The sequence below is a fragment of the Phyllobates terribilis genome, unplaced genomic scaffold, assembly GCF_046119375.1.
Source record: "Phyllobates terribilis strain yellow unplaced genomic scaffold, ASM4611937v1 Scaffold_5__5_contigs__length_657084704, whole genome shotgun sequence".
Classification (NCBI taxonomy): domain Eukaryota; kingdom Metazoa; phylum Chordata; class Amphibia; order Anura; family Dendrobatidae; genus Phyllobates; species Phyllobates terribilis.
In genome coordinates this window covers 385,421,930-385,449,108 of record NW_027362765.1, presented here as the reverse complement: position 1 = coordinate 385,449,108, position 27,179 = coordinate 385,421,930, and the positions used below count along the sequence as shown (strand labels likewise).

At 42.1% G+C, this 27,179-nt stretch overlaps 1 protein-coding gene across 1 annotated transcript; it reads right to left on the bottom strand.

The window, feature by feature from the left end:
* Nucleotides 1-12,928: 12,928 nt before the first annotated feature.
* LOC141271209 (killer cell lectin-like receptor subfamily B member 1B allele B) lies at nucleotides 12,929-25,876 on the bottom strand. Its single transcript, XM_073681330.1, has 6 exons — nucleotides 25,789-25,876; nucleotides 23,525-23,620; nucleotides 19,683-19,754; nucleotides 18,674-18,822; nucleotides 13,326-13,438; nucleotides 12,929-13,192 (listed from the first exon to the last, which is right to left on the bottom strand). The coding sequence occupies exons 1-6, from the start codon at nucleotides 25,799-25,801 to the stop codon at nucleotides 13,066-13,068; spliced, it is 570 nt and encodes a 189-aa protein (XP_073537431.1). The 5' UTR covers nucleotides 25,802-25,876; the 3' UTR covers nucleotides 12,929-13,065.
* Nucleotides 25,877-27,179: the final 1,303 nt, after the last annotated feature.

Sequence of the window (27,179 nt, the reverse complement as noted above, 5' to 3'; positions counted from 1 at the left end):
CGGACTTGCTTGGGGGTTGGCTGAATCCAGGACCTGGTGGACGCAGCACGGCTCGGGTGGTCACTTAAGGCCGGAGTGACCGGAATATCTGCAGTAAGTAAACACCCTGAACTGCACAACCCGACTCTGTCTTTAATTATCATCTACGCTGCACCACCACAACCCCCATCCTCTGCACCTGACCCCCCTGAGGCCATACCCCTCCCGTTGGGGGTTATACTATCTAAAGCTGCACCAACACCATCAGCCTCAGCGGACCCTGCTGCAGCGGCGGCCGTAGTGACCGCAATCCAACGGGTGGCGTAGTCGACATAACGAACTTTGTAACATCTGTAGGACTGCCACATACTCTGAGCTTGACACCCTGGGCACGGACCGGGTCACAGCCACTCGGAGACTACAACCCCCATCTGATCCGGCTCCGGGTATTCCCCTAAAGAATATGGCCCAGGGGGCGCGTCAATATTCTTTAGGGGAATACCCGGAGCCGGATCAGATGGGGGTTGTAGTCTCCGAGTGGCTGTGACCCGGTCCGTGCCCAGGGTGTCAAGCTCAGTGTGTGGCAGTCCTTACTGATGTTACTAAAGTTCTTTATGTCGACTACGCCACCCGTTGAATTGCGGTCACTACGGCCGCCGCTGCAGCAGGGTCCGCTGAGGCTGATGGTGTTTGTGCAGCCCAGGTAGTATAACCCCCAACGGGAGGGGTATAGCCTCAGGGGGTCAGGTGCAGAGGATGGTGGTTGTGGAAGTGCAGGGATGATGGTAATCAGAGACAGAGTCGGGTTGTGCAGTTCAGGGTTCTTTACTTACTGCAGATGTTCCGGTCACTCCGGCCTTGAGTGACCACCCGAGTCGTGCTGCGTCCACCAGGTCCTGGACTCGGCCAACCCCCAAGTAGTTCTGGAGCGTGGTTCTGAGCTCCCGTTCTGACCTGTCCTCGTCTCTGGCCTTCCCCACCAGGGATCCACCTATGTCCGGCTCCCTCGGGCCTCTTGGTGGTAAACCCTTGTCTCTGGGTTCCCTGACCCTATTCGTGGTCTGCCTTCCGGGTGGATATAGTGGGTGGCCGTGGCAGATCAGTCCTGCCCACGACCTCCGGTTCCTGGCTAAGGTGTGCTGTAGCCTCTGCCAGCTTGGGATCCGGTACCCTGTTGCCAACTCTTCACCCTTTGGTTTAGTTTGGGCTCTCAGAGTTCCTTCTTTCTCCCCCTCTGGGTCTTTCTTTCTCCTCTCTCACTCTTGCTCTGGGGCTGCTCTGCTCTCTTCCTCTGACTGCTCTGCCAAGACTGATGTCTCTCTGGCTCCTCACAGACTGACCCTGATCTAAGATGGTGCCCACCTTATATACTCCCTCTATGTGTGAGCTCAGGTGACCAGCACCCAATGAGCTCCTATCTTTACCCAGGCTGCTCCCCCTATCTGCCCCTACACTACTGGGATGTACCACCCCCCTCCCACTCCAGCCAGGAACAGACTCGGTCGTACCTGCACATTTCTAAGTGGGAGTACCGTTGGTCTGCTCCTCGGAAATGGGATGTGTGTAGTGCATGCAGCTTTCTGAGCTCAGTTCCACACTCCATCCTTACCCGGGAGTGGAATATCACACCTCTGGGTTGAGGTGCAATACCCCTGTAGCAGCCGAACCCTCAGGGTGCTACACAACCATAAAGTGTATGACTTTCCCATTAGTGCAATGATTACAAGCTTTCCAACTTAGACGTAAAATGAATGATATTAACAGGTGATCAGTCAGATTGGAGCAGCTTTACAGTTCGTCATTCAGAGCCGGATTACAGATCTCACACAGCCGGTCAGTGATGATGTTGTAAAGTAGAAACTAAATTCAATCAGCAAATCAATACAACTAAAAATACCCCCCACCCCCACCACAAATACAAAACTAAATAAAAGTAATAAATAGGAGATAATCCTCTTCCCTTCCTCATGTCGGTCTCTAGTCCTTTGAAGAAGTCTTCCAAATATCTATAAGACTTTGTCAAGTTATTAAAAAATCTTTTCTTTCTTTTCCTTGTTCTATATTTTACTATCACTATTGCCCCACTATTGGGTTATCAAATCTCAGGATAGGAGACTTTGCTTGGTAAATCTGGTGTCTAGAACCATCTACAGGTAACAATCACTCTGGGACTGTATCAGAGGCCATGACAATTGACACTCAGTTCTCCCTAAACCATAAAACACCAAAAGAACCAAAACTGCATCAAAATAGAATTCTGTAACAAGTTGATGGAAAAGAGGAAACTCAAGGACGTTATTGGGTCTAAATTTTCAGAATTCCAACAGTATCATATCCAATCCATCAAGATATACATTGTAGAGCGGGAATATAACACAGATCAGACTAAATCTGCAGGTGAGGAGCGAGGCTGGAATCACACCGGGGATTTTTGTTGCAGTGTTTTGTGCCAAACAAATAATGGATGAAAAAAGACTGAAACAATGCAGAGGAAACATCGATACATCCTGAAGGAGATCTTTTTGCATTTACCTCCGGAGATGTCTGTGCGGTTTATGCAGAGCTCCTTCATAATTGCGGGGTGTTCACGTATCCGATTATAAACTTGTGAGGAATAAAAAGACAGAATCTGGTAATATAAGCTGCGGCCATATTGTCTTCTTGTGGGTGAAACTTTTCTGAAATATTCATGTTAGTATTTTGAAAGAATTAGAAATAGATGGTGTGAAGAACAAATAAATTACATGAAGTCATGTACAAAACAATAGTTACTGAAGCTGAAGTTGTAATTGAAGTGCTAAAAGTTTTTGTTTTCCTAAAAAGTTTCCTGAAGCAGTTTTTTTAGATGTGTTTCTTAGCGGTACAAGGATCCGTTCACACATTGCATTTTGCTGCTTTTTTTCCACCTTTTTAATGTAAATTAAAAGCCACTTTTGCAGTATAAGATTTCACAAATCTCCTGCACACACTAGTTTTTTTCTGACTAAATTGGAAAAAACTGCAGCGTTTTTGAAATCTGCAGCACGTCAATTCTTTCAGCATTTTTGCAGCTTTTTTTGACCCATAGAAAGGAATGAGAAAGTGAAAAAATGCTGCAAAAAAAGCAACAACATTTTCATGGCGTATTTTGTGAATAAAAGAGTTTTTTTTAAGCAGTTTTTAAGGTAGATTTTGGAGAGAATCCATTAAAAAAAAAATTCAGTGTGAACATAGCCCATGACTCATACTTACCAAGCGCTTCAATAGTGCGGATGAGAATGATAATGACTCCTACGAGCACAGTAATAATCACACCTTTCCAGGAAGGCGTCCAGATCCTCCGCTTATCTGTCAGGATTATAGAGAAGACACAATCATTATAAAATCTATTGTAAACATTCATTATCTTATATTTCCATCCAGCTCATATTCCGGGGGATATATCTCTGATGATAGTCTCAGCTCCAATCATTAAGGGTCAGGGATTCCTTAACCTCCCACAACGTATTTTTTTTGACCTGGAAACTGATAAAGAACATCCAAAATCAAATAAATTTTTGCCAGATAAAGGGAATCTGTCAGCAGGTTTTTGTTACATAATCTAAGAGCAGAATGATGTAGAGGCAGATACCCTGATTCCAGTTATGTGCCACTTACTAAGTTGTATATTTCAATAAAATCAATTTTTTGTTCACATGAGATTATCATACAGGAATAGGTGTCTCACGCCTCCTCATCAACTGCTGTATAGCCCAGCCCCACCACTGCATATCAGCTTTCTGCCTATGCACAGTGCACACAGGAAGCTGCCAATCAGAGGTGTGGGCGGGGTTAAACAAAGCTCAGCATTTGATCTCTGCTAGATCTGCAGCAGAGAAAATAATGATTGTATTAAATGACAGCAAGCAGCCCAGCAAGTGACACATCACTGGAATCAGGATTTCAGGTCCTGTATCATGCTGCTCTTGTATTAAATAGCAACAATCTGGTGACTGATTCCCTTTAAAGATCATGATCTTCACAAATACTGAAGAAAATGGATTTATTTATTTTTTTTTTTTCAGGATGTCTTTCAACTAATTATAAAATTTAAGTGTACAATTAAATCCACAATCTGATTTTAAAAAAAATTGCAATTAATCCTGTAATCCGATGATTCCTAATCTCATAATTCTTTCTTGATCAATTTAAACAATCCAAATCATGATTATTTTGCTCCATTTCCAAAACTGCATTTTATTAAATGAGTTATCATTACCACAATTTAGAAATTTGTATTTTGATAAATAAATCATATTGTCGGTATCATTGCATAAAAAGACGTCAACAATCACGCAACTTGTTTTTTTGAATTTGTAAAAATATGTAAATATCTGAATTAATTCAACTTAATAAATTATGTGATCTGATCAAAAAGTGCTTTATTGATTCATTTTAACTAATTAACACTAATACATTTGCATCATTGAAAATCAAACTGTAAACTGTTCACAATCTGTACAATACTGTATCATATGGATTTATATACTATCTTCCAAAATATATATTTTTATATTTTTTACTTATCTCCTCTGAGATCTAATTTATAAATCTAAATATTCGCTACAATTGAAATCATTCTAAAAAATCCAAATAGAGATTAAGTTTCACAACTTGAAAAACGCATTTAGTTTTCACAAAAATGAAAACATGTGGATATCAAATACTTATTGATTCTACGTTTTATCTTTATCTTCTGTTTAATCCAATTGATAAATCCCTTGACTTTGTGTTGCTCAAATAAAACCATCCAAAATCTTGGTCATTTGTTCTAATTGAATATTAGATATCACGACGTTGCACAAACATGTAAAATGCTGCAGAATGTGAACAAGCTTTAGATTTTGTTTTTGGATTTTGTGGATATTTATATGATTGCAAAATCTGATCATTTTCCTTTGTTCTTATCCGATGTCTCCATGTATGTAGCAGCACAATGTAATTTTCCGTGAGCTGTAAATGTTCTGGTCCTTCTTGGAGTATAGTGACTGTGGTCTATCGGGTCGGTTCTTCCTGTTGAAGGTCTCAGAAGAACTTCATGTCACACAGGAAATTAGTGCAGTGGTCAGTGACCATGATCCACCCTTACAAAGCAGTGAGGCTCGCTGGTCACAAGTTTTAAGGGGTTTTACATTTTTAATTTATAAATAGTGTTGAGCCACCCCGTAGTGTTCGGGTTCGGTTCGGTTCGTCGAACACCGGGATGTTCGAGGAACTGTTCGTCAAACTGTTCGTCGAACACCTTAGAACACCGTCGAACACCGTTAAAACCAATGGCAGGCAAACAAAAACACATAGGAACACATAGAAAACACCTTCAAAGGTGTCCAAAAGCTGACAAACTGCTCAGAAGACGCTTTCTTTAAAAAAGCCGGCCGGCAATTCAGCAGCGGCATACACCGGTACCCGACAATTTAGACATGAAGGAATAGAGCATCACACATAGATTAGATAGATAGAAACATGTCAGTCACATATATATGAAGTACAGTGACAGTGTTGCTTACTGTACTTGTCATTTAGTGTAAAGGATTTATTAAAAAAAATAATAGTGTTTTCATGCACCGTCTCTTTAAAAAAGCCGGCCGGCAATTCAGCATCTGTACCCGACAATTTAGAATAGAAGGAATAGAGAATCACACCTAGATTAGATAGATAGAAACATGTCAGCCACATATATATGAAGTACTGTGACAGTGTTGCTTACTGTACTTGTCATTTACTGCAAAGGATTTATTAAAAAAAATATTAGTGTTTCCATGCACCGTCTCTTTAAAAAAGCCGGCTGGCAATTCAGCATCTGTACCCGACAATTTAGAATAGAAGGAATAGAGAATCACACATAGATTAGATAGATAGAAACATGTCAGTCACATATATATGAAGTACAGTGACAGTGTTGCTTACTGTACTTGTCATTTAGTGTAAAGGATTTATTAAAAAAAATAATAGTGTTTTCATGCACCGTCTCTTTAAAAAAGCCGGCCGGCAATTCAGCATCTGTACCCGACAATTTAGAATAGAAGGAATAGAGAATCACACCTAGATTAGATAGATAGAAACATGTCAGCCACATATATATGAAGTACTGTGACAGTGTTGCTTACTGTACTTGTCATTTACTGCAAAGGATTTATTAAAAAAAATAATAGTGTTTTCATGCACCGTCTCTTTAAAAAAGCCGGCCGGCAATTCAGCATCTGTACCCGACAATTTATAACAGACAGAATAGAGCTTCACACATAGATTAGATAGATAGAAACATGTCAGTCACATATATATGAAGTACTGTGACAGTGTTGCTTACTGTACTTGTCATTTACTGCAAAGGATTTATTAAAAAAAATATTAGTGTTTTCATGCACCGTCTCTTTAAAAAAGCCGGCCGGCAATTCAGCATCTGTACCCGACAATTTATAACAGAAAGAATAGAGAATCACACATAGATTAGATAGATAGAAACATGTCAGTCACATATATATGAAGTACTGTGACAGTGTTGCTTACTGTACTTGTCATTTAGTATTAAAATAAAGGATTTATTATTAAAAAAAATTGGCGTGGGGTTCCCCGTAATTTTAGTCTCTAGCGGAGGTTAAGCAGACAGCTGGGACAGATGTTTGAAGCCTGGGAAGGGGGTAATACCCACGGAGCTTCCCAGGCTACTAATATCAGCCCCCAGCTGAATACCTAGCCTTTACTAGCTATTAAAATGGAGGACCCTCCCAAAAAAAATGACGTGGGGTCCCCCCTAATTTAATAGCTAGCAAAGGCTAGGCAGACAGCTGGGGGCTGATATTAATAGCCCAGGAAGGGAGCCATGAATATTGGCCCCCTCCCAGGCTAGAAACACCAGCCGTCAGCCGCCCCAAAAATGGCGCATCCATAGGATGCGCCAATTCTGGCACTTAGCCTCGCTCTTCCACGCTGCCCTGGTGCGGTGGCAGGGGGTAATAGGGTTGGGGTTGATGTCAGCTTATAATGCCAGCTGACATCAAGCCCAGGTTAGTAATGGAGAGGCGTCTATAAGACACCCCCATTACTAACCCCATAGTCAAAGTTAAAAAAAAAACACAAACACCCAGAATAAAGTCCTTTAATTGAAATAAAGACACAATTCTTTATTGTTCTAAATTAAACCATACTTACCATCACGCCCATTCCAGCTGAAGCCAACGATCTCCTGCAATAAAAGAAAAATAATAAAGCAACCTCATCCTTACCTTTCCATGGTTCCCAGGACAGCTTCAGCTCTGCTACATCGAGATAACAGGCTGGACCGCAGCAGAACGCTGCCATCCAGCCTGTCATCCCGCAGACACTGAGAAGCGCAGGCATGCTTGCGCTCCTCAGTGTCTGACTGTGACGGCATCCAGATGAGCCGACAATGAACTCGGCTCACCTCATGTACGTCACTGACAGCGTGGGAAAATTCTCCTGCACTCAGCGCTTCAGCGTGAGAATTTTCCCACGCTGTCAGTGACGTGCATGAGGTGAGCCGAGTTCATTGGACATGACCTCGGCTCATCTGGATGCCGTCACAGCCAGACACTGAGTAGCGCAAGCAAGCCTGCGCTTCTCAGTGTCTGCGGGATGACAGGCTGGATGGCAGCGTTCTGCTGCGGTCCAGCCTGTCATCTCGATGTAGCAGAGCTGAAGCTGTCGTGGGAGCCATGGAAAGGTAAGGATGATGTTGCTTTATTATTTTACTTTTATTGCAGGAGATCATTGGCTTCAGCTGGAATGGGCGTGGCGGTAAGTATGGTTTAATTTAGAACAATAAAGAATTGTGTGTTTATTTCAATTAAAGGACTTTTTTCTGGGTGTTTGTGTTTTTTTTAAATACTTTACTAGAAATTCATGGTGGTCATGTCTAATATTGGCGTGACCCCATGAATTTCGGGCTTAGGGCCAACTGATAATGCCAAGCTGGCCTTAACCCCTTTATTACCCAGTGAGCCACCGCACCAGGGCCCTGGATGAGTTGGGTACAGCGCCAGAAGATGGCGCTTCTATGAACGCGCCATTTTCCGGGGCGGCTGCTGACTGCAATTTGCAGCGGGTGGGGCCCAGAAAGCTTGGGCCTCCCTGCGCTGCAGATTCCAGCCCCCAGCTGCCTAGTTGTACCTGGCTGGACACAAAAATAGGGCGAAGCTCCACGTATTTTTTTTTTAAATTCATGAATTTCCTGAAATAATTTTAAAAAAATTGACGTGGGGCTTCGCCCTATATTTGTGTCCAGTCAGGTACAGCAGGCAGGAACGGGCTGCCCCCAACCACCAGCTGCCTATTTGTACCTGGCCAGACACAACAATATAGGGAAGCCCTTTTTTAAAAAAATTATTTCATGAAATAATTAAAAAAAAATTGACGTGGGGCTTCGCACTATATTTGTGTCCAGCCAGGTACAGCAGGCAGGGACGGGCTGCCCCCAACCACCAGCTGCCTATTTGTACCTGGTTGGACACAACAATATAGGGAAGCCCTTTTTTTCTTAATTATTCCATGAATTTCATGAAATAATTTAAAAAAAAAATGCGTGGGGCTTCGCCCTATTTTTGTGTCCAGCCAGGTACAACTAGGCAGCTGGGAGCTGGAATCCGCAGCGCAGGGAGGCCCAAGCTTTCTGGGCCCCACCCGCTGCAAATTGCAGTCAGCAGCCGCCCCAGAAAATGGCGCGTTCATAGAAGCGCCATCTTCTGGCGCTGTACCCAACTCATCCAGGGCCCTGGTGCGGTGGCTCACTGGGTAATAAAGGGGTTAGGGCCAGCTTGGTATTATCAGCTGGCCCCAAGCCCAAAATTCATGGGGTCACGCCAGTATTAGACATGACCACCATGAATTTCTAGTAAAGTATTTAAAAAAACACAACACCCAGAATATAGTCCTTTAATTGAAATAAACACACAATTCTTTATTGTTCTAAATTAAACCATACTTACCGTCACGCCCATTCCAGCTGAAGCCAATGTCTTCTGCAATAAAAGTAAAATAATTAAGCAACCTCATCCTTACCTTTCCATGGTTCCCACGACAGCTTCAGCTCTGCTACATCGAGATGACAGGCTGGACCGCAGCAAAACGCTGCCATCCAGCCTGTCATGCCGCAGACACTGAGAAGCGCAGGCATGCTTGCGCTCCTCAGTGTCTCGCTGTGACGGCATAAAGATGAGACAAGCTCATGTCCAATGAACTCAGCTGACCTCATGCACGTCACTGACAGCGTGGGAGAATTCTCACGCTGAAGTGCTGAGTGCAGGAGAATTCTCCCACGCTGTCAGTGACGTGCATGAGGTGCGCCGAGTTCATTGGACATGAACTCGTCTCATCTTTATGCCGTCACAGCCAGACACTGCAGAGCGCAAGCATGCCTGCTCTTCTCAGTGTCTGCGGGATGACAGGCTGGATGGCAGCGTTCTGCTGCGGTCCAGCCTGTTATCTCGATGTAGCAGAGCTGAAGCTGTCGTGGGAACCATGGAAAGGTAAGGATGAGGTTGCTTTATTATTTTTCTTTTATTGCAGGAGATCGTTGGCTTCAGCTGGAATGGGCGTGATGGTAAGTATGGTTTAATTTAGAACAATAAAGAATTGTGTCTTTATTTCAATTAAAGGACTTTATTCTGGGTGTTTGTGTTTTCTTTTAACTTTGACTATGGGGTTAGTAATGGGGGTGTCTTATAGACGCCTCTCCATTACTAACCTGGGCTTGATGTCAGCTGGCATTATAAGCTGACATCAACCCCAACCCTAATACCCCCTGCCACCGCACCAGGGCAGCGTGGAAGAGCGAGGCTAAGTGCCAGAATTGGCGCATCCTATGGATGCGCCATTTCTGGGGCGGCTGACGGCTGGTGTTTCTAGCCTGGGAGGGGGCCAATATTCATGGCTCCCTTCCTGGGCTATTAATATCAGCCCCCAGCTGTCTGCCTAGCCTTTGCTAGCTATTAAATTAGGGGGGACCCCACGTCATTTTTTTGGGGGGGGTCCTCCATTTTAATAGCTAGTAAAGGCTAGGTATTCAGCTGGGGGCTGATATTAGTAGCCTGGGAAGCTCCGTGGGTATTACCCCCTTCCCAGGCTTCAAACATCTGCCCCAGCTGTCTGCTTAACCTCCGCTAGAGACTAAAATTACGGGGAACCCCACGCCAATTTTTTTTAATAATAAATCCTTTATTTTAATAGTAAATGACAAGTACAGTAACCAACACTATCACTGTACTTATTATATATGTGACTGACATGTTTCTATCTATCTAATCTATGTGTGAAGCTCTATTCTGTCTGTTATAAATTGTCGGGTACCGCTGCTGAATTGCCGGCCGGCTTTTTTAAAGAGACAGTGCATGAAAACACTATTATTTTTTTTGATAAATCCTTTACACTAAATGACAAGTACAGTAACCAACACTGTCACTGTACTTCTTATATATGTGACTGACATGTTTCTATCTATCTAATCTATGTGTGAAGCTCTATTCTTTCGGTTCTAAATTGTCGGGTACCGGTGTATGCCGCTGCTGAATTGCCGGCTTTTCATGTTTCACTGTGAGCACTGTTCCCATCGATTTGGGCAATCACTGTAATGCCACAACCACCATGGCTGTGGCATTACAGTGAGTGGCAGACAATCCCTGCATGATTGGTGCTCTAAATAGCGCCAGACATGCAGGACACGCTTTTGGTGCACGAACAGTTATCGAACATAACCTCGAACAGCCGAATTTTTTGCAAATCGTTCGGGTTCGTCGAACAACTCGAACACCACCCAAAACAGCTCGAATTTGAGATTGGCGAACAGTTCTAGTCGAACACCGCTCATCTCTATTTATAAACTCAGTAGAATGTTCAAAGAAAAAGTTTTGTGACCTTCTCTGACTTCTCATTTACCAAGATATTCACAAATCATCTTGAATACACATTACTGTATAGCAATACAGCAACTGACATTGAAGGAGTCATTAGTTCAAAAATACCTTTGACACTTGCTGTAATAGTCAAATGAGTATATTAGACAGAGAGCCTGTGGTGTGTCAGCACTAGATTATTAGTAATCTGCCCCCTGTGTGCTTCTACTAGAGAGTGTGTGGTCACTTATGAAAGAGACATGCTAGTAATGGAGGGCACGGCTATCAAATGAGTAGTTTATGCTGCACATTTGTATTTGCAATAAAGTAACGCCTCCTCATAAGAAACATGCCTCCAAGTCCATACATGTGATGTACTTTCTCTATATAAGACAGCATTACCAATTATCCCCTGAGGAAGCTGAGGAAGCTAAGTGGCGTAACGCATACGGACTCAAAGACCCAAAACTCTCAAGTGATTCTTTGGTATTTATTTCTTGTACTAACACTTTATTTATGACGAAGATATTGTACATTCAATAATACTATATGAAAAGATCAAAGAGCAGTTTGCTGTGTCTGACAATAATTATCTGTGTGGGTGATGTGGGGGGAAATATGTCATAGAGATAAATGTCGAGAGTAACTGTTTGCTATAATGTAGAGACTGTACTGTAACAATCTATAAAGGGGGCACAAAAGCCGCTACAACATACACAGAGGAAACAATTGTTCACCGACATTGGCAGGAGCGTATATAGAACTGATGGGGCCCCATAGAAGAAGTTCTAATTGGGCAAACCCCCCCCAAAAAAATAAAATATTTGTCAAGGTCTCAGAAGAGCAGATCTTACACCTTTCCAGCCTTTAATTTTCCTCCTGCTGAAGTCCTAGATTCCTATTTCATTTCCCCCATAAAGTATGATGCTAACAAAAGTGTGATACCCCCATGGTGAATACCTTCATATGCACTGTATAATGACCCTACTGAACCCCACCTCAACTCCCCCGGCAAAGTATTGAGACCCCAACACAGTATGATCCTCCAATTGTGACCCCCACAAAGCCTACCAAGCAGTGTAATGGCCCCACACAAACCTCCACACCGTATAATTCCTTGCATACAGTATAATGGCCCCCCACATAGCCTTCTATATAGCATAATGCGCCCCCCCATAATCCTCCATATAGTATAATGCACCCCCCATGGTCCTCCATACAATATAATGCACCCCCCATGGTCCTCTATACAATATAATACCCCCAATGGTCCTCCACACAATATAATGCCCCCCCCTGGGCATGTATACAATATAATGGACCCCACATGGTCCTCCTTACTGTTTAATACTCCCCCCATGGTCCTCCACACAATATAATGCACCCCCAATGGTCCTCCACACAATAAAATGCCCCTCCCCGGGGCTGTATACAATATAATGCACCCACATGGTGCTGTATACAATATAATGCACCCATGGTCCTCCATACAATATAATGCACCCCACATGGTCCTCCACACAATATAATGCACCCCCATATGCTATTATGGCCACCAGCCACTGATTTAAATAAATACAATACTCACCTCCCTCTGCTGAGCCTGTAGTGAGAAGCGCAGCACATCGTGAACAGCGGGCATCCTGTAATGATGTCATCACGCCTGCTCCTCTGACCCGACAGACAAAGGCAGAATGATGGGGAGGAAGCGTCACCTGACACCTCCACCCCCATCATCCTTTGCGGGTGGTATGGAAGTAGGGGGGGTCCTGGTGCGGGTGCTGATGGGTGGCGGGGTGGCGGGGGCGCGGTGCGGGTGTTGATGGGCGGACCAGAAGCCCGGTGAGGGTGTTGACACCATGGCCCCCACCCCCACCCCCCCGCTCACGGGTCCCATAGCAGTGGCGTGGCTTGCCGCCTCTGGACATTGGTAGGGTTGTTATTTTCTTTACTTTTTTAAAACTGAAAACTGATTAGGGATAAAGAGAATCTTTGGGGTCTAAAGCAGAAAAACCCAACAATCAGTTTAGTGTCATGAGCTTTTAATTTCATCATGTTTGATTGCCCGTACAAGAGATCCTGGCCATGAACCAACCATAATTGCCCAATGTTCTATGGTGCCATGCTAAAAGCCCATTTCCTTGCACGCACCTCACTGCTGGTGTCCAAACACAAGGACATTACCACATTCAATCTTAAATCAATTGTGTCAGTAATGGCGATGTCAGATCCTCACAGCTTCCTTCACACAGATCCATCTTCTTGCAGTATCACAGTTATTCTGATAATAATCAGATCCGGTCATTAATACGCAGCATCCTGGTCCTTGTGATTGTAACATTCTCCCGAGCCTGAGTAACAAGAAGATAAAACAAGAGGAAATGATGAGAAATCAGTAATTATAAGGGAGGTCCAGACCCCGGTGATCGGATGTATCACAGTCACAGTAATGACCGGTGTGTGCTGGTGTCAGGAGACACTTACAAGCTGCCGGAATAATGTTCTCCATCCACCCATCTCCAGACGTCTCCATCACGGTGAAGTCCTATCCAATATGCTTTCTCTACCTGCTGTGTGATAGATCTCTGTATAATCTCCTGTAACAAATGAAAAACATTCATCATATCAGATATATAATAGATATGAGGATACAGCAGACCAGGGTCATCAGGGCTTATATAATCCTTATATTTGGGGCCGGTCATCTAGTCCTATATTATCCTTATATATGGGGCCAGTCATCCAGTCCTATATTATCCTTATATATGGGGCCGGTCATCCAGTCCTATATTATCTTTATATATAGGGCCGGTCATCCAGTCCTATATTATCCTTATATATGAGGCCGGTCATCCAGTCCTATATTATTCTTATATATGGGGCCCGTCATCCAGTCCTATATTATCCTTATATATGAGGCCGGTCATCTAGTCCTATATTATCCTTATATATGGGGCCGGTCATGTAGTCCTATATTATCCTTATATATGGGGCCGGTCATCTAGTCCTATATTATCCTTATATATGGGGCCAGTCATCCAGTCCTATATTATCCTTATATATGGGTCCGGTCATCTACTCCTATATTATCCTTATGTATGGGGCCGGTCATGTAGTCCTATATTATCCTTATATATGGGGCCAGTCATCTAGTCCTATAGTCTCCTTATATATGGGCCCGGTCATCTAGTCCTATATTATCCTTATATATGGGGCTGGTCATCTAGTCCTACATTATCCTTATATATGGGGCCGGTCATCTAGTCCTATATCATCCTTATATATGGGGCTAGTCATCTAGTCCTATATTATCCTTATATATGGGGCCCTCATCTAGTCCTATATTATCCTTATATATGGGGCCAGTCATCTAGTCCTATATTATCCTTATACATGGAGCCGGTCATCTAGTCCTATATTATCCTTATATATGGGGCTGGTCATCCAGTCCTATATTATCCTTATATATGGGGCCGGTCATCTAGTCCTATATTATCCTTATATATGGGGCCAGTCATCTATTCCTATATTATCCTTATATATGGGGCTGGTCATCCAGTCCTATATTATCCTTATATATGGGGCTGGTCATCTAGTCCTATATTATCCTTATATATGGGGCCAGTCATCTAGTCCTATATTATCCTTATACATGGAGCCGGTCATCTAGTCCTATATTATCCTTATATATGGGGCTGGTCATCCAGTCCTATATTATCCTTATATATGGGGCCGGTCATCTAGTCCTATATTATCCTTATATATGGGGCCAGTCATCTATTCCTATATTATCCTTATATATGGGGCTGGTCATCCAGTCCTATATTATCCTTATATATGGGGCTGGTCATCTAGTCCTACATTATCCTTATATATGGGGCCGGTCATCTATTCCTATATTATCCTTATATATGGGGCTAGTCATCTAGTCCTATATTATCCTTATATATGGGGCCCTCATCTAGTCCTATATTATCCTTATATATGGGGCCAGTCATCTAGTCCTATATTATCCTTATACATGGAGCCGGTCATCTAGTCCTATATTATCCTTATATATGGGCCCGGTCATCTAGTCCTATATTATTCTTATATATGGGGCCGGTCATCTAGTCCTATATTATCCTTATATATGGGGTCGGTCATCTAGTCCTATATTATCCTTATATATGGGCCCGGTCATCTAGTCCTATATTATCCTTATATATGGGGCCGGTCATCTAGTTCTATAGTCTCCTTATATATGGGGCCAGTCATCTAGTCCTATATTATCCTTATACATGGAGCCGGTCATCTAGTCCTATATTATCCTTATATATGGGGCTGGTCATCCAGTCCTATATTATCCTTATATATGGGGTCGGTCATCTAGTCCTATATTATCCTTATATATGGGCCCTGTCATCTAGTCCTATATTATCCTTATATATGGGGCCGGTCATCTAGTTCTATAGTCTCCTTATATATGGGGCCGGTCATCTAGTCTATATTATCCTTATATATTAGGCTGGTCATCTAGTCCTATATCATCCTTATATATGGGGCCAGTCATCTAGTCCTATATTATCCTTTTATATGGGCCCTCATCTAGTCCTATATTATCCTTATACATGGAGACGGTCATCTAGTCCTAAATTATCCTTATATATGGGGTCGGTCATCTAGTCCTATATTATCCTTATATATGGGCCCGGTCATCTAGTCCTATATTATCCTTTTATATGGGGCCGGTCATCTAGTTCTATAGTCTCCTTATATATGGGGCCGGTCATCTAGTCTATATTATCCTTATATATTAGGCTGGTCATCTAGTCCTATATTATCCTTATATATGGGGTCGGTCATCTAGTCCTATATTATCCTTATATATGGGCCCGGTCATCTAGTCCTATATTATCCTTATACATGGGGCCGGTCATCTAGTTCTATAGTCTCCTTATATATGGGGCCGGTCATCTAGTCCTATATTATCCTTATACAGTGCCTACAAGTAGTATTCAACCCCCTGCAGATTTATCTGGTTGACACATGCGGAATTAACTTGGCATTGTGACATTTGTACTGTAGATCAGTGGTCCCCAACCTTTTTTGCACCAGGGACCGGCTTGAAGCAAGATCATTTTTCCATGGCCCAGCAAGGAGGGGGTGGGGTGGGCGGGGCTTTGGTCATATGGGGGCGGGGTAATGGAGGGATTTGGAGTTTAGTGCATACTTATCATATAGTGTAGACCAGGTCCCCGCCAGGAGCTATGCCAGGAGCCCCACATAATGTGCTGTGCCAGGAGCCGCATCACTGAGGCCCCATCACGCCCTGCAGCAGGACAGGGCAGCTGTCCTGACAGCTGCTGTTCAGCTGCATTTACTTCATCCCAGGGGCGGACACAGACTGTAGTGGGCCCCTGTGCAAGAAATTTTTGGGGGCCCCCCCCGCCCTTCATAAGGCAACAAAGTTATGTAAACATAACCCCCCCATGTGCATCTCTCACCCCCCCATGTGCAGCTCACCCCCGTGCATCTCTCATCCCCCTCCGTGCATCTCTCATCCCCCTCCGTGCATCTCTCATCCACCCCCCGTGCATCTCTCATCCCCCCCGTGCATCTCTCACCCCTGTGCATCTCTCATCCACCCCCCGTGCATCTCTCATCCCCCCGTGCATCTCTCATCCCCCCCGTGCATCTCTCACCCCCCCGTGCATCTCTCATCTCTCCCCTCCCTCCCATGTGCATCTCTCATCTCTCCCCTCCCCTCATGTGGATCTCTCATCTCTCCCCTCCCCCATGTGCATCTCTCATCTCTCCCCTCCCCCCCATGTGGATCTCTCATCTCTCCCCTCCCCCATGTGCATCTCTCATCTCTCCCCTCCCCCCATGTGCATCTCCCATTCCCCCCACTCCTAGTTAATTGTATTTAAAAAAAAATAAAACTTGTTATACTTACCCCCATGCGATCCCTGCAGAATCCTGGCGCTCGTCCAAATCGCTGACACCAGGTTCTCCTGACTTCCGGCCATGTGACGGCGCCGTCACATGACCGGAAGTCAGGGGAATCATGAAGGTGCTGCCGCAGCAGCGCAGCGCTAAGATGTCCCGGACCCGGCGCTTAGCATGCGGCCGGGGGCCCCATGAGGAGAGAGACGCACAAGAGGGGGGCTCTGAGGGGGCTCCTACCGGCCGGGCCCCATAATGGAGTCAGGGCAGTCATGCCCTGATGGCGGCCCTGCTGGAGGCTGGAGGGGCCCCCTCTCCCTGCGGACCGGCTGAAAAACCCCAACGGCCCGGTCCTGGTCCGCGGACCGGCGGTTGGGGACCTCTGCTGTAGATCAGCCTGGAAGTGGGAAATGCCCTGCAGCAAATTTTTTTTTTTTTTTTTTTAAAAACATTAAAAGTTAATTCAGAGTGTCATTTATTATTCAACCCCTCAAACCACAAGAATTCTGTTTGGTCCCCCTAAAGTATTAAGAAGTAGTTCAGTCACCAAGAATAATGAGCTTCACATGTGTGGATTAAAGATCTCTTTTGCCAGACTTTTCTGACTATTTAAGACCCTCCCCAAACTTGTGAACAGCACTCAGACATGGTCAACATGGGAAAGACAAAGGAGCATTCCAAGGCCATCAGAGACAAGATCGTGGAGGGTCCCAAGGCTGGCAAGGGGTATAAAACCCTTTCCAAGGAGTTGGGCCTACCTGTCTCCACTGTTGGGAGCATCATCCGTAAGTGGAAGGCTTATGGAACTACTGTTAGCCTTCCACGGCCAGGACAGCCTTTGAAAGTGTCCTCCCGTGCCGAGGCCAGGCTTGTCCGAAGAGTCAAGGCTAACCCAAGGACAACAAGGAAGGAGCTCCGGGAAGATCTCATGGCAGTGGGGACATTGGTTTCAGTCAATACCATAAGTAACGTACTCCACCGCAATGGTCTCCGTTCCAGACGAGCCCGTAAGGTACCTTTACTTTCAAAGCGTCATGTCAAGGCTCGTCTACAGTTTGCTCATGATCACTTGGAGGACTCTGAGACAGACTGGTTCAAGGTTCTATGGTCTGATGAGACCAAGATCGAGATCTTTGGTGCCAACCACACACGTGACGTTTGGAGACTGGATGGCACTGCATACGACCCCAAGAATACCATCCCTACAGTCAAGCATGGTGGTGGCAGCATCATGCTGTGGGGCTGTTTCTCTGCCAAGGGGCCTTGCCATCTGGTCCGCATCCATGGGAAGATGGATAGCACGGCCTACCTGGAGATTTTGGCCAAGAACCTCCGCTCCTCCATCAAGGATCTTAAGATGGGTCGTAATTTCATCTTCCAACAAGACAACGACCCAAAGCACACAGTTAAGAAAGCCAAGGCCTGGTTCAAGAGGGAAAAAGTCAAGGTGTTGGAGTGGCCTAGTCAGTCTCCTGACCTTAACCCAATTGAAAACTTGTTGAAGGAGCTCAAGAATAAAGTCCACATGAGACACCCAAAGAACCTAGATAACTTGGAGAAGATCTGCATGGAGGAGTGGGCCAAGATAACTCCACAGACCTGTGCCGGCCTGATCAGGTCTTATAAAAGACGATTATTAGCTGTAATTGCAAACAAGGGTTATTCCACAAAATATTAAACATAGGGGTTGTATAATAATTGACCCACACTTTTATGTTTAAAATTTAATAAAATTCAACTGAGCAACCTAACTTTTTGGTTTGTATGATTTATGCTTCTGTTCATAAAACCTACTCTCTTTTGCAGTTTGAAGGCTCTAACTTATTTGCATCTTATCAAACCAGCTAAATCTGCAGGGGGTTGAATACTACTTGTAGGCACTGTATATGGTATAGACATCACACCTGCTGTTCCTGGTCCTTTATGACCAGTAGATCGGCTCCCATCATCTTACAATCATCCCGGCTCTGGTTCCATGTTCTTTCTGTTACATCTGAGTAGTAATAACAGTGATCTCCATGTAGTCGCCAATCAGGAGGACACAGAAGACAACCTGAAATACAACCATAAAGTGTATGACTTTCCCATTAGTGCAATGATTACAAGGTTTCCAACTTGGACGTAAAATGAATGATATTAGCGGGTGATTAGTCAGATCGGAGCAGCTTTACAGTTCGTCATTCAGAGCCGGATTACAGATCTCATACAGCCGGTCAGTGATGATGTAGGAAAGCAGAAACTAAATTCAATCAGCAAATCAATACAACTAAAAATACCCCCCACCCCCACCACAAATACAAAACTAAATAAAAGTAATTAATAGGAGATAATCCTCCTCCCTTCCTCGTGTCGGTCTCTAGTCCTTTGAAGAAGTCTTCTAAATATCTATAAGACTTTGTCAAGTTATTAAAAAATCTTTTCTTTCTTTTCCTTGTTCTATATTTTACCATCACTATTTCCGCACTATTGGGTTATCAAATCTCGGGGTAGGAGAGTTTACTTGGTAAATCTGGTGTCTAGAACCATCTACAGGTAACAATCACTCTGGGACTGTATCAGAGGCCATGACAATTGACACTCAGTTTCCCCTAAACCATAAAACACCAAAAGAACCAAAACTGCATCAAAATAGAATTCTGTAACAAGTTGATGGAAAAAAGGAAACTCAAGGACATTGTTTGGGTCTAAATTTTCAGAATTCCAACAGTATCATATCCAATCCATCAAGATATACATCGTAGAAGGGGAATATAACACAGATCAGACTTAAATCTGCAGGTGAGGAGCGAGGCTGGAATCACACCGGGGATTTTTGTTGCAGTGTTTTGTCCCAAACAAATAATGGATGAAAAAACAATGAAACAATGCAGAGGAAATATCAATGCATCCTGAAGGAGATCTTTATGCATTTACCTCCGGAGATGTCTGTGCGGTTTATGCAGAGCTCCTTCATAATTGCGGGGTGTTCACATATCAGATTATAAACTTGGGAGGAAGAAAAAGACAGAATCTGGTAATATAAGCTGCGGCCATATTGTCTTCTTGTAGGTGAAACGTTTCTGAAATATTCATGTTAGTATTTTGCAACAATTAGAAATAGATGGTGTGAAGAACAAATAGCAAGTTGCATGAAGTCATGTACAAGACAGCAGTTACATAGTAACATAGTTTTTAAGGTTGAAGGAAGACTAAGTCCATCTAGTTCAACCCATAGCCTAACATGTTGACCCAGAGGAAGGCAAAAACCCCATGTGGCAAACACTAAGCTCCACATTGGGGAAAAAAATTCCTTCCCGACTCAATACGACAATCAGACTAGTTCCCTGGATCAACGCCCTATCAAGGAATCTAGTATATATAACCTGTAATATTATACTTTTCAAGAAAGGCATCCAGGCCCTTCTTAAATGTTAGTAATGAATCACTCATTACAACATCATGCGGCAGAGAGTTCCATAGTCTCACTGCTCTTACAGTAAAGAATCCCCGTCTGTGATTATGATTAAACCTTCTTTCCTCCAGATGTAGAAGATGCCCCCTTGTCCCCCGTCTCAGGCCTCAGAGTAAAAAGATCAGTAGAAAGGTCTTTGTACTGTCCCCTCATATACTTGTACATAGTAATAAGATCACCCCTAAGCCTTCTTTTTTCCACACTAAATAACCCCGAGTGTAATAACCTGTCTTGGTATTGCAGACCCCCCAGTCCTCTAATAACCTTGGTCGCTCTTCTCTGCACCCTCTCTAGTTCAGCTATGTCTTTCTTATACACCGGAGACCAGAACTGTACACAGTATTCTAAGTGTGGTCGCACTAGTGACTTGTATAGAGGTAAAATTATGTTCTCCTCATGAGCATCTATGCCTCTTTTAATTCATCCCATTATTTTATTTGCCTTTGCAGCAGCTGCCTGACACTGGCCACTAAACGTGAGCTTGTCGTCCACCAATACACCCAGGTCTTTTTCAGTTACAGTTTCGCCCAGTGTTTTACAATTAAGCATATAATTATACATTTTATTTCCTCTGCCCAAGTGCATTACCTTACATTTATCCCCATTAAAGCTCATTTGCCATTTATCAGCCCAAGCTTCTAGTTTACATAGATCCTCCTGTAATATAAAATTGTCCTCCTCTGTATTGATTACCCTGCAGAGTTTAGTGTCATCTGCAAATATTGATATATTACTCTGTATGCCCCCTACAAGGTCATTAATAAATATGTTAAAAAGAAGGGGGCCCAATACTGACCCCTGTGGTACCCCACTGTTAACTGAGACCCAGTCTGAGTGTTTTCCATTAATAACCACCCTTTGTTTCCTATCACTGAGCCAATTCTTAACCCACATACATATATTTTCCCCTATCCTCATTGTTCTCATTTTATGTATCAACCTTTTGTGTGGAACCGTATCAAAAGCTTTTGAAAAGTCCATATACACAACCCACTGCATTTCCCTGGTCCAGTCCAGAACTTGCCTCCTCATAAAAACTGATCAGATTAGTTTGACAGGAACGGTCCCTCGTAAACCCATGTTGATATTGGGTCATGAGGTTATTCTTCTTCAGATACTCTAGTATAGCATCTCTTAGGAAAGCCTCCAGGATTTTACCCACAGTAGAGGTTAAGCTTACCGGCCTATAATTTCCAAGTTCAGTTTTTGTCCCCTTTTTGAATATTGGCACCACATTTGCTATACGCCAGTCCTGTGGTACAGACCTTGTTATTATGGAATCTTTAAAGATTAAAAACAATGGTCTATCTATGACGTTACTTAATTCCTGCAGTACTCGCGGGTGTATCCCATCCGGGCCCGGGGATTTGTCCACTTTAGTGGTTTTTAGATGACGCCGTACTTCCTGCTGGGTTAAGCAAGTGACATTTACTGGAGAATTTTTGTCATCACTGATCATGTTTTCTGTCATGCGATTTTCTTGTGTAAATACGGTTGAAAAAAAATCATTTAGCATATTGGCTTTTTCCTCATCCTCATCCACCATTTCACCCAGACTATTTTTAAGGGGGCCAACACTATCATTTTTTAGTTTTTTACTATTTATGTAGTTAAAGAATATTTTGGGGTTATTTTTACTTTCTCTGGCAATGATTCTCTCTGCCTCAATCTTTGCTGCCTTGATTTGTTTTTTACATAATTTATTTAATTTTCTATATTTATTTAATGCCTCATCACTACCTACTTGCTTTAGTTCTCTAAATGCTTTCTTTTTGTCACTTATTGCGCCCCTTACAGCTCTATTTAGCCATAGTGGTTTCCTCCTATTTCTAGCATGTTTATTCCCATAGGGTATATATTGTGCACAGGTCCTATTCAGGATGTTAATAAATGTCTCCCATTTGCTTTGTGTAGTTTTATGTCTCAGGATATCGTCCCAGTTTATTGCACTAAGATCATCTCTCAACCGTTGGAAATTTGCCTTCCTGAAGTTTAGTGTCCTTGTAACCCCTCTACTACACATCTTATTAAAGGTTACATGAAAACGTATTATTTTGTGATCACTATTACCCAAGTGACCCCCAACTCGTATATTTGATATGCGGTCTGGCCTATTGGTTAATATTAGGTCTAGCAGTGCCCCCCTTCTTGTTGGGTCCTGAACCAGTTGTGAAAGGTAATTGTCTCTCATAGTTGTCAAAAACCTATTTCCTTTGCTTGAACTACATGTTTCTGTCCCCCAATGTATTTTAGGGTAGTTGAAGTCCCCCATAATAATGACTTCTCCTTGAGTCGCTGCTTCATCTATTTGCTTTACGAGGATATTCTCCGCTACTGCCATTATTTTTGGAGACTTATAACAAACTCCTATCAGTAATTTATTATTTTTTCCCCCTCCCCTTATCTCCACCCACAGGGACTCTATATTTACATTAGATTCACCTATATCCTCCCGCAGTTACTGAAGCAGAAGTTGTAATTGAAGTGATAAAAGTTTTTGTTTTCCTAAAAAGTTTCCTGAAGCAGTTTTTTTTTAGATGTGTTTCTTAGCGGTCCAAGGCTCCGTTCACACATTGCATTTTGCTGCTTTTTTCCACCATTTTTAATGTAAATTAAAAGCCACTTTTGCAGTATAAGATTTCAGAAATCTTATCACACACTAGTTTTTTTCTGACTAAATTGGAAAAAAACTGCAGCGTTTTTGAAATCTGCAGCACGTCAATTCTTTCAGCATTTTTGCAGCTTTTTTTGACCCATAGAAAGGAATGAGAAAGTGAAAAAATGCTGCAAAAACGCAACAACATTTTCATGGCGTATTTGGTGAATAAAATGTATTAATCATGTATTATGGACAAAGCATATATCTAATCCACAACTGAAAAACGCGGCAAAATGGCTGCGAAAATTCTGAAAAATGGGTGTTTTGAACACAGCGTTTTACTGCGAAGAGAGCAAGTTTTGGCTGTAAAGAAAAACACAGTAAAAACGCAGCTTGTGAACACAGCCTTAGAGCAGTTTATTTTCCTGAAGCGTTCTCTGCAGCCTTCTGATTGGACAGTGCCTATTTTGGAGACGTTCCTTTATCATCCTCTTCAAACAAATGGACTTTTCTTCAAACCAGACATTTTTCAAGGAAAAAGGGAAGCTCAAAAACCTTTATTCTGAACCGCATAGTGGATTTACCATATAACTGAATTGGATGAGTTTTCCAACAGTTTTTGAAGCAGTTTTTAAGGTAGATTTTGGAGAGAATCCGTTAAAAAAAAAATTCAGTGTGAACATAGCTCAAGACTGACATACTTACCAAGCGCTTCAATAATGCGGATGAGAATGATAATGACTCCTACGAGCACAGTGATAATCACACCTTTCCAGGAAGGAGTCCAGACCCTCCGCTTATCTGTAAGGATTATAGAGAAGATACAATCATTATTAAATCTATTGTAAACATTTATTATCTTATATTACCATATAGCTCATATTCCGGGGGATATACAGTACAGACCAAAAGTTTGGACACACCTTCTCATTAAAAGATTTTTCATGACTATGGCATGTGGCATGCTATTCCATCCGGTTTGCGTTTAGTTGGACCATCATTTATTTTTCAACAGGACAATGACCACAAACACACCTCCAGGCTGTGTAAGGGCTATTTGACCAAGGAGGAGAGTGATGACCTGGCCACGACAGTCACCAGATCTGAACCCAATCGAGATGGTTTAGGGTGAGCTGGACCGTAGAGTGAAGGCAAGAGGGCCAACAAGTGCTAAGCATCTCTGGGAACTCCTTCAAGATTGTTGGAAGACCATTTCCGGTGACTACCTCTTGAAGCTCATCAAGAGAATGCCAAGAGTGTGCAAAGCAGTCATCAAAGCAAAAGGTGGCTACTTTGAAGAACCTAGAATAAAAGACATATTTTCAGTTGTTTCACACTTTTTTGTTAAGTATATAATTCCACATGTGTTAATTCATAGTTTTGATGCCTTCAGTGTGAATGTACAATTTTCATAGTCATGAAAATACAGAAAAATCTTTAAATGAGAAGGTGTGTCCAAACTTTTGATCTGTACTGTATCTCTGATGATAGTCTCAGCTCCAATCATTAAGGGTCAGGGGTTCCTTAACCTCCCACAACATACATTTTTTGGATTGGAAACTGATTAAGAACATCCAAAATCGAAATAATTTTTGCCAGATAAAGGACATCTGTCAGCAGGCTTTTGTTACATAATCTAAGAGCAGAATGATGTAGAGGCAGATACCCTGATTCCAGTATGTGTCACTTACTAAGCTGTGTGTTTCAATAAAATCAATGTTTTGTTCGCATGAGATTATCATACAAGACTAGGTGTTTCACGCCTCCTCGTCAATGCTGTATAGCCCAGCCCCACCACTGCATATCAGCTTTCTGCCTATGCACAGTGCACACAGGAAGCTGCTAATCAGAGAGGTGAGCGGGGTTATACAAAGCTCAGCATTTGATCTCTGCTAGATCTGCAGCAGAGAAAATAATGATTGTATCAAAATGACAGCAAGCAGCCACATCGCTGGAATCAGGATTTCAGGTCCTGTATCATGCTGCTCTTGTATTAAATAGCAACAATCTGGTGACTGATTCCCTTTAAAGATCACAATCTTCACAAATACTGAAGAAAATGGATTTACTTTTTTTTTTTCAGGATGTCTTTCAACTAATTATAAAATTTAAGTTTACAATTAAATCAACAATGTGATTTAAAAAAAAACCCTGCAATTAATCCTGTAATCCGATGATTCCTAATCTTATAATTCTTTCTTGATCAATTTAAACAATCCAAATCATGATTATTTTGCTCCATTTCCAAAACTGCATTTTATTAAATGAGTTATCATTACCACAATTTAAAATTTGTATTTTGCTAAATAAATCATATTGTCGGTATCATTGCATAAAAAGCCGTCAACAATCACGCAACTTGTTTTTTTTAAATTTGTAAAAATATGTAAATATCTGAATTAATTCAACTTAATAAATTATGTGATCTGATCAAAAAGTGCTTTATTGATTCATTTTAACTAATTAACACTAATACATTTGCATCATTGAAAATCAAACTGTAAACTGTTCACAATCTGTACAATACTGTATCATATGGATTTATATACTATCTTCCGAAATATTTTTTTTTATATTTTTTACTTATCTCCTCTGAGATCTAATTTATTAATCTAAATATTCGTTATAATTGAAATCAGTCAAAAAAATCCAAATAGAGAATAAGTTTCACAACTTGAAAAACGCATTTAGGTTTCACAAAAATGAAAACATGTGGATATCAAATACTTATTGATTCTACGTTTTATCTTTATCTTCTGTTTAATCCAATTGATAAATCCCTTGACTTCGTGTTGCTCAGATAAAACCATCCAAAATCCTGGTCATTTGTTCTAATTAAATATTAGATATCACGACCTTTCACAAATATGTAAAATGCTGCAGAATGTGAACAAGCTTTAGATTTTTGGTTTCTGATTTTGTGGATATTTATATGATTGCAAAATCTGATCATTTTCCATTGTTCTTACCTGATGTCTCCATGTATGTAGCAGCACAATGTAATTCTCTGTGAGCTGTAAACGTTCTGGTCCTTCTCGGAGTATAGTGACTGTGGTCTATCGGTCGGTTCTTCCTGTTGAAGGTCTCAGAATAACTTCATGTCACACAGGAAATTAGTGCAGTGGTCAGTGACCGTGATCCACCCTTACAAAGCAGTGAGGCTCGCTGGCCACGAGTTTTAAGGGGTTTTACATTTTTCATTTATAAACTCAGTAGAACGTTCAAAGAAAAAATGTTATGACTTTCCCTGGCTTCTCATTTACCAAGATATTCACAAATCATCTTGTTTTGTTTTCAATGTTTTATTGATTGAAGAAATAGACGTAACAGATAAATAACATACACACATTTTTCAATCAGAATCAAATCACATAAAGAAAAGTGTATAACAAATTTTAAATATTTAAAATGTAGGTACACGGATTTGTCCTGAAGATTGCAGCAAAACATAGTAATACAGATGAAGCAATTTGAACATATGATCAATGTAGAGACGTAATTGTCTCTATATATAAGTAATGACAATATAAGAAAAACAAGGATAAGGATGCGTTAAAAAGAAATAAGTGAATGAAAAAATCAATTGGGTAATGAGGAGAGAGAAAACTTGGATATAAAAGGGGGGGACAGACAAGGTAGGAGGAGAGTGAAAGGGGAAAGTGAAGAGGGGGGAGAGGTGAGGGAAGGGGGGGATCCAGTCACTGTATGAAGAGGTTAAAAATAGCATTTATTAAAATGTTGAGACAGTTTATGTGATAGAGGATAGGTAGGAGGTGGAGTTTCTAAATTTCTGCCAAGGAGTCCAAACCCGATAAAAGGAGATGAGATTTTGCATTGACAAGGCTGCCAGTTGTTCAGTTTGGAATAATCGGTTGATTTTTAGAAGCAATTGCTTCTTGCTTGGTAAACCAGGTGTACGCCAAAGAGGTGGTATGAGCAGCTTACCCGCCGATAGAACCAAAGAGACTAATTTAGATGGAGACTTTTTGTCTGATTTAATTAGGAGATTTAAGAATATGTGTTCAGGGGTTAAGGTCAGGCGTATGTGTAGTAATTCAAATAGGGTTTGAGCTATCATTTTCCAGAATCTTTGAATAACCGGGCAATTTCACCATATGGGTAACTATGATCCTTTATCTTTTTCACACCTCCAACAAAGGTCCGAGGTAGTAGAAAACCATTTATAAGTCTGGATGGGTGTTGTGCACCATTGAGAGATTATTTTATAGGAATTCTCTTGAACCCTGACACATTGTGAAGGACCATGTGAGAAATTGTATATTTGTTTGATTTGGGAATCAGTAAAAGAGATACCCAACGCTTTTTCCCATTTTAACAAGAATGCTCTCTTCCGAGAAAT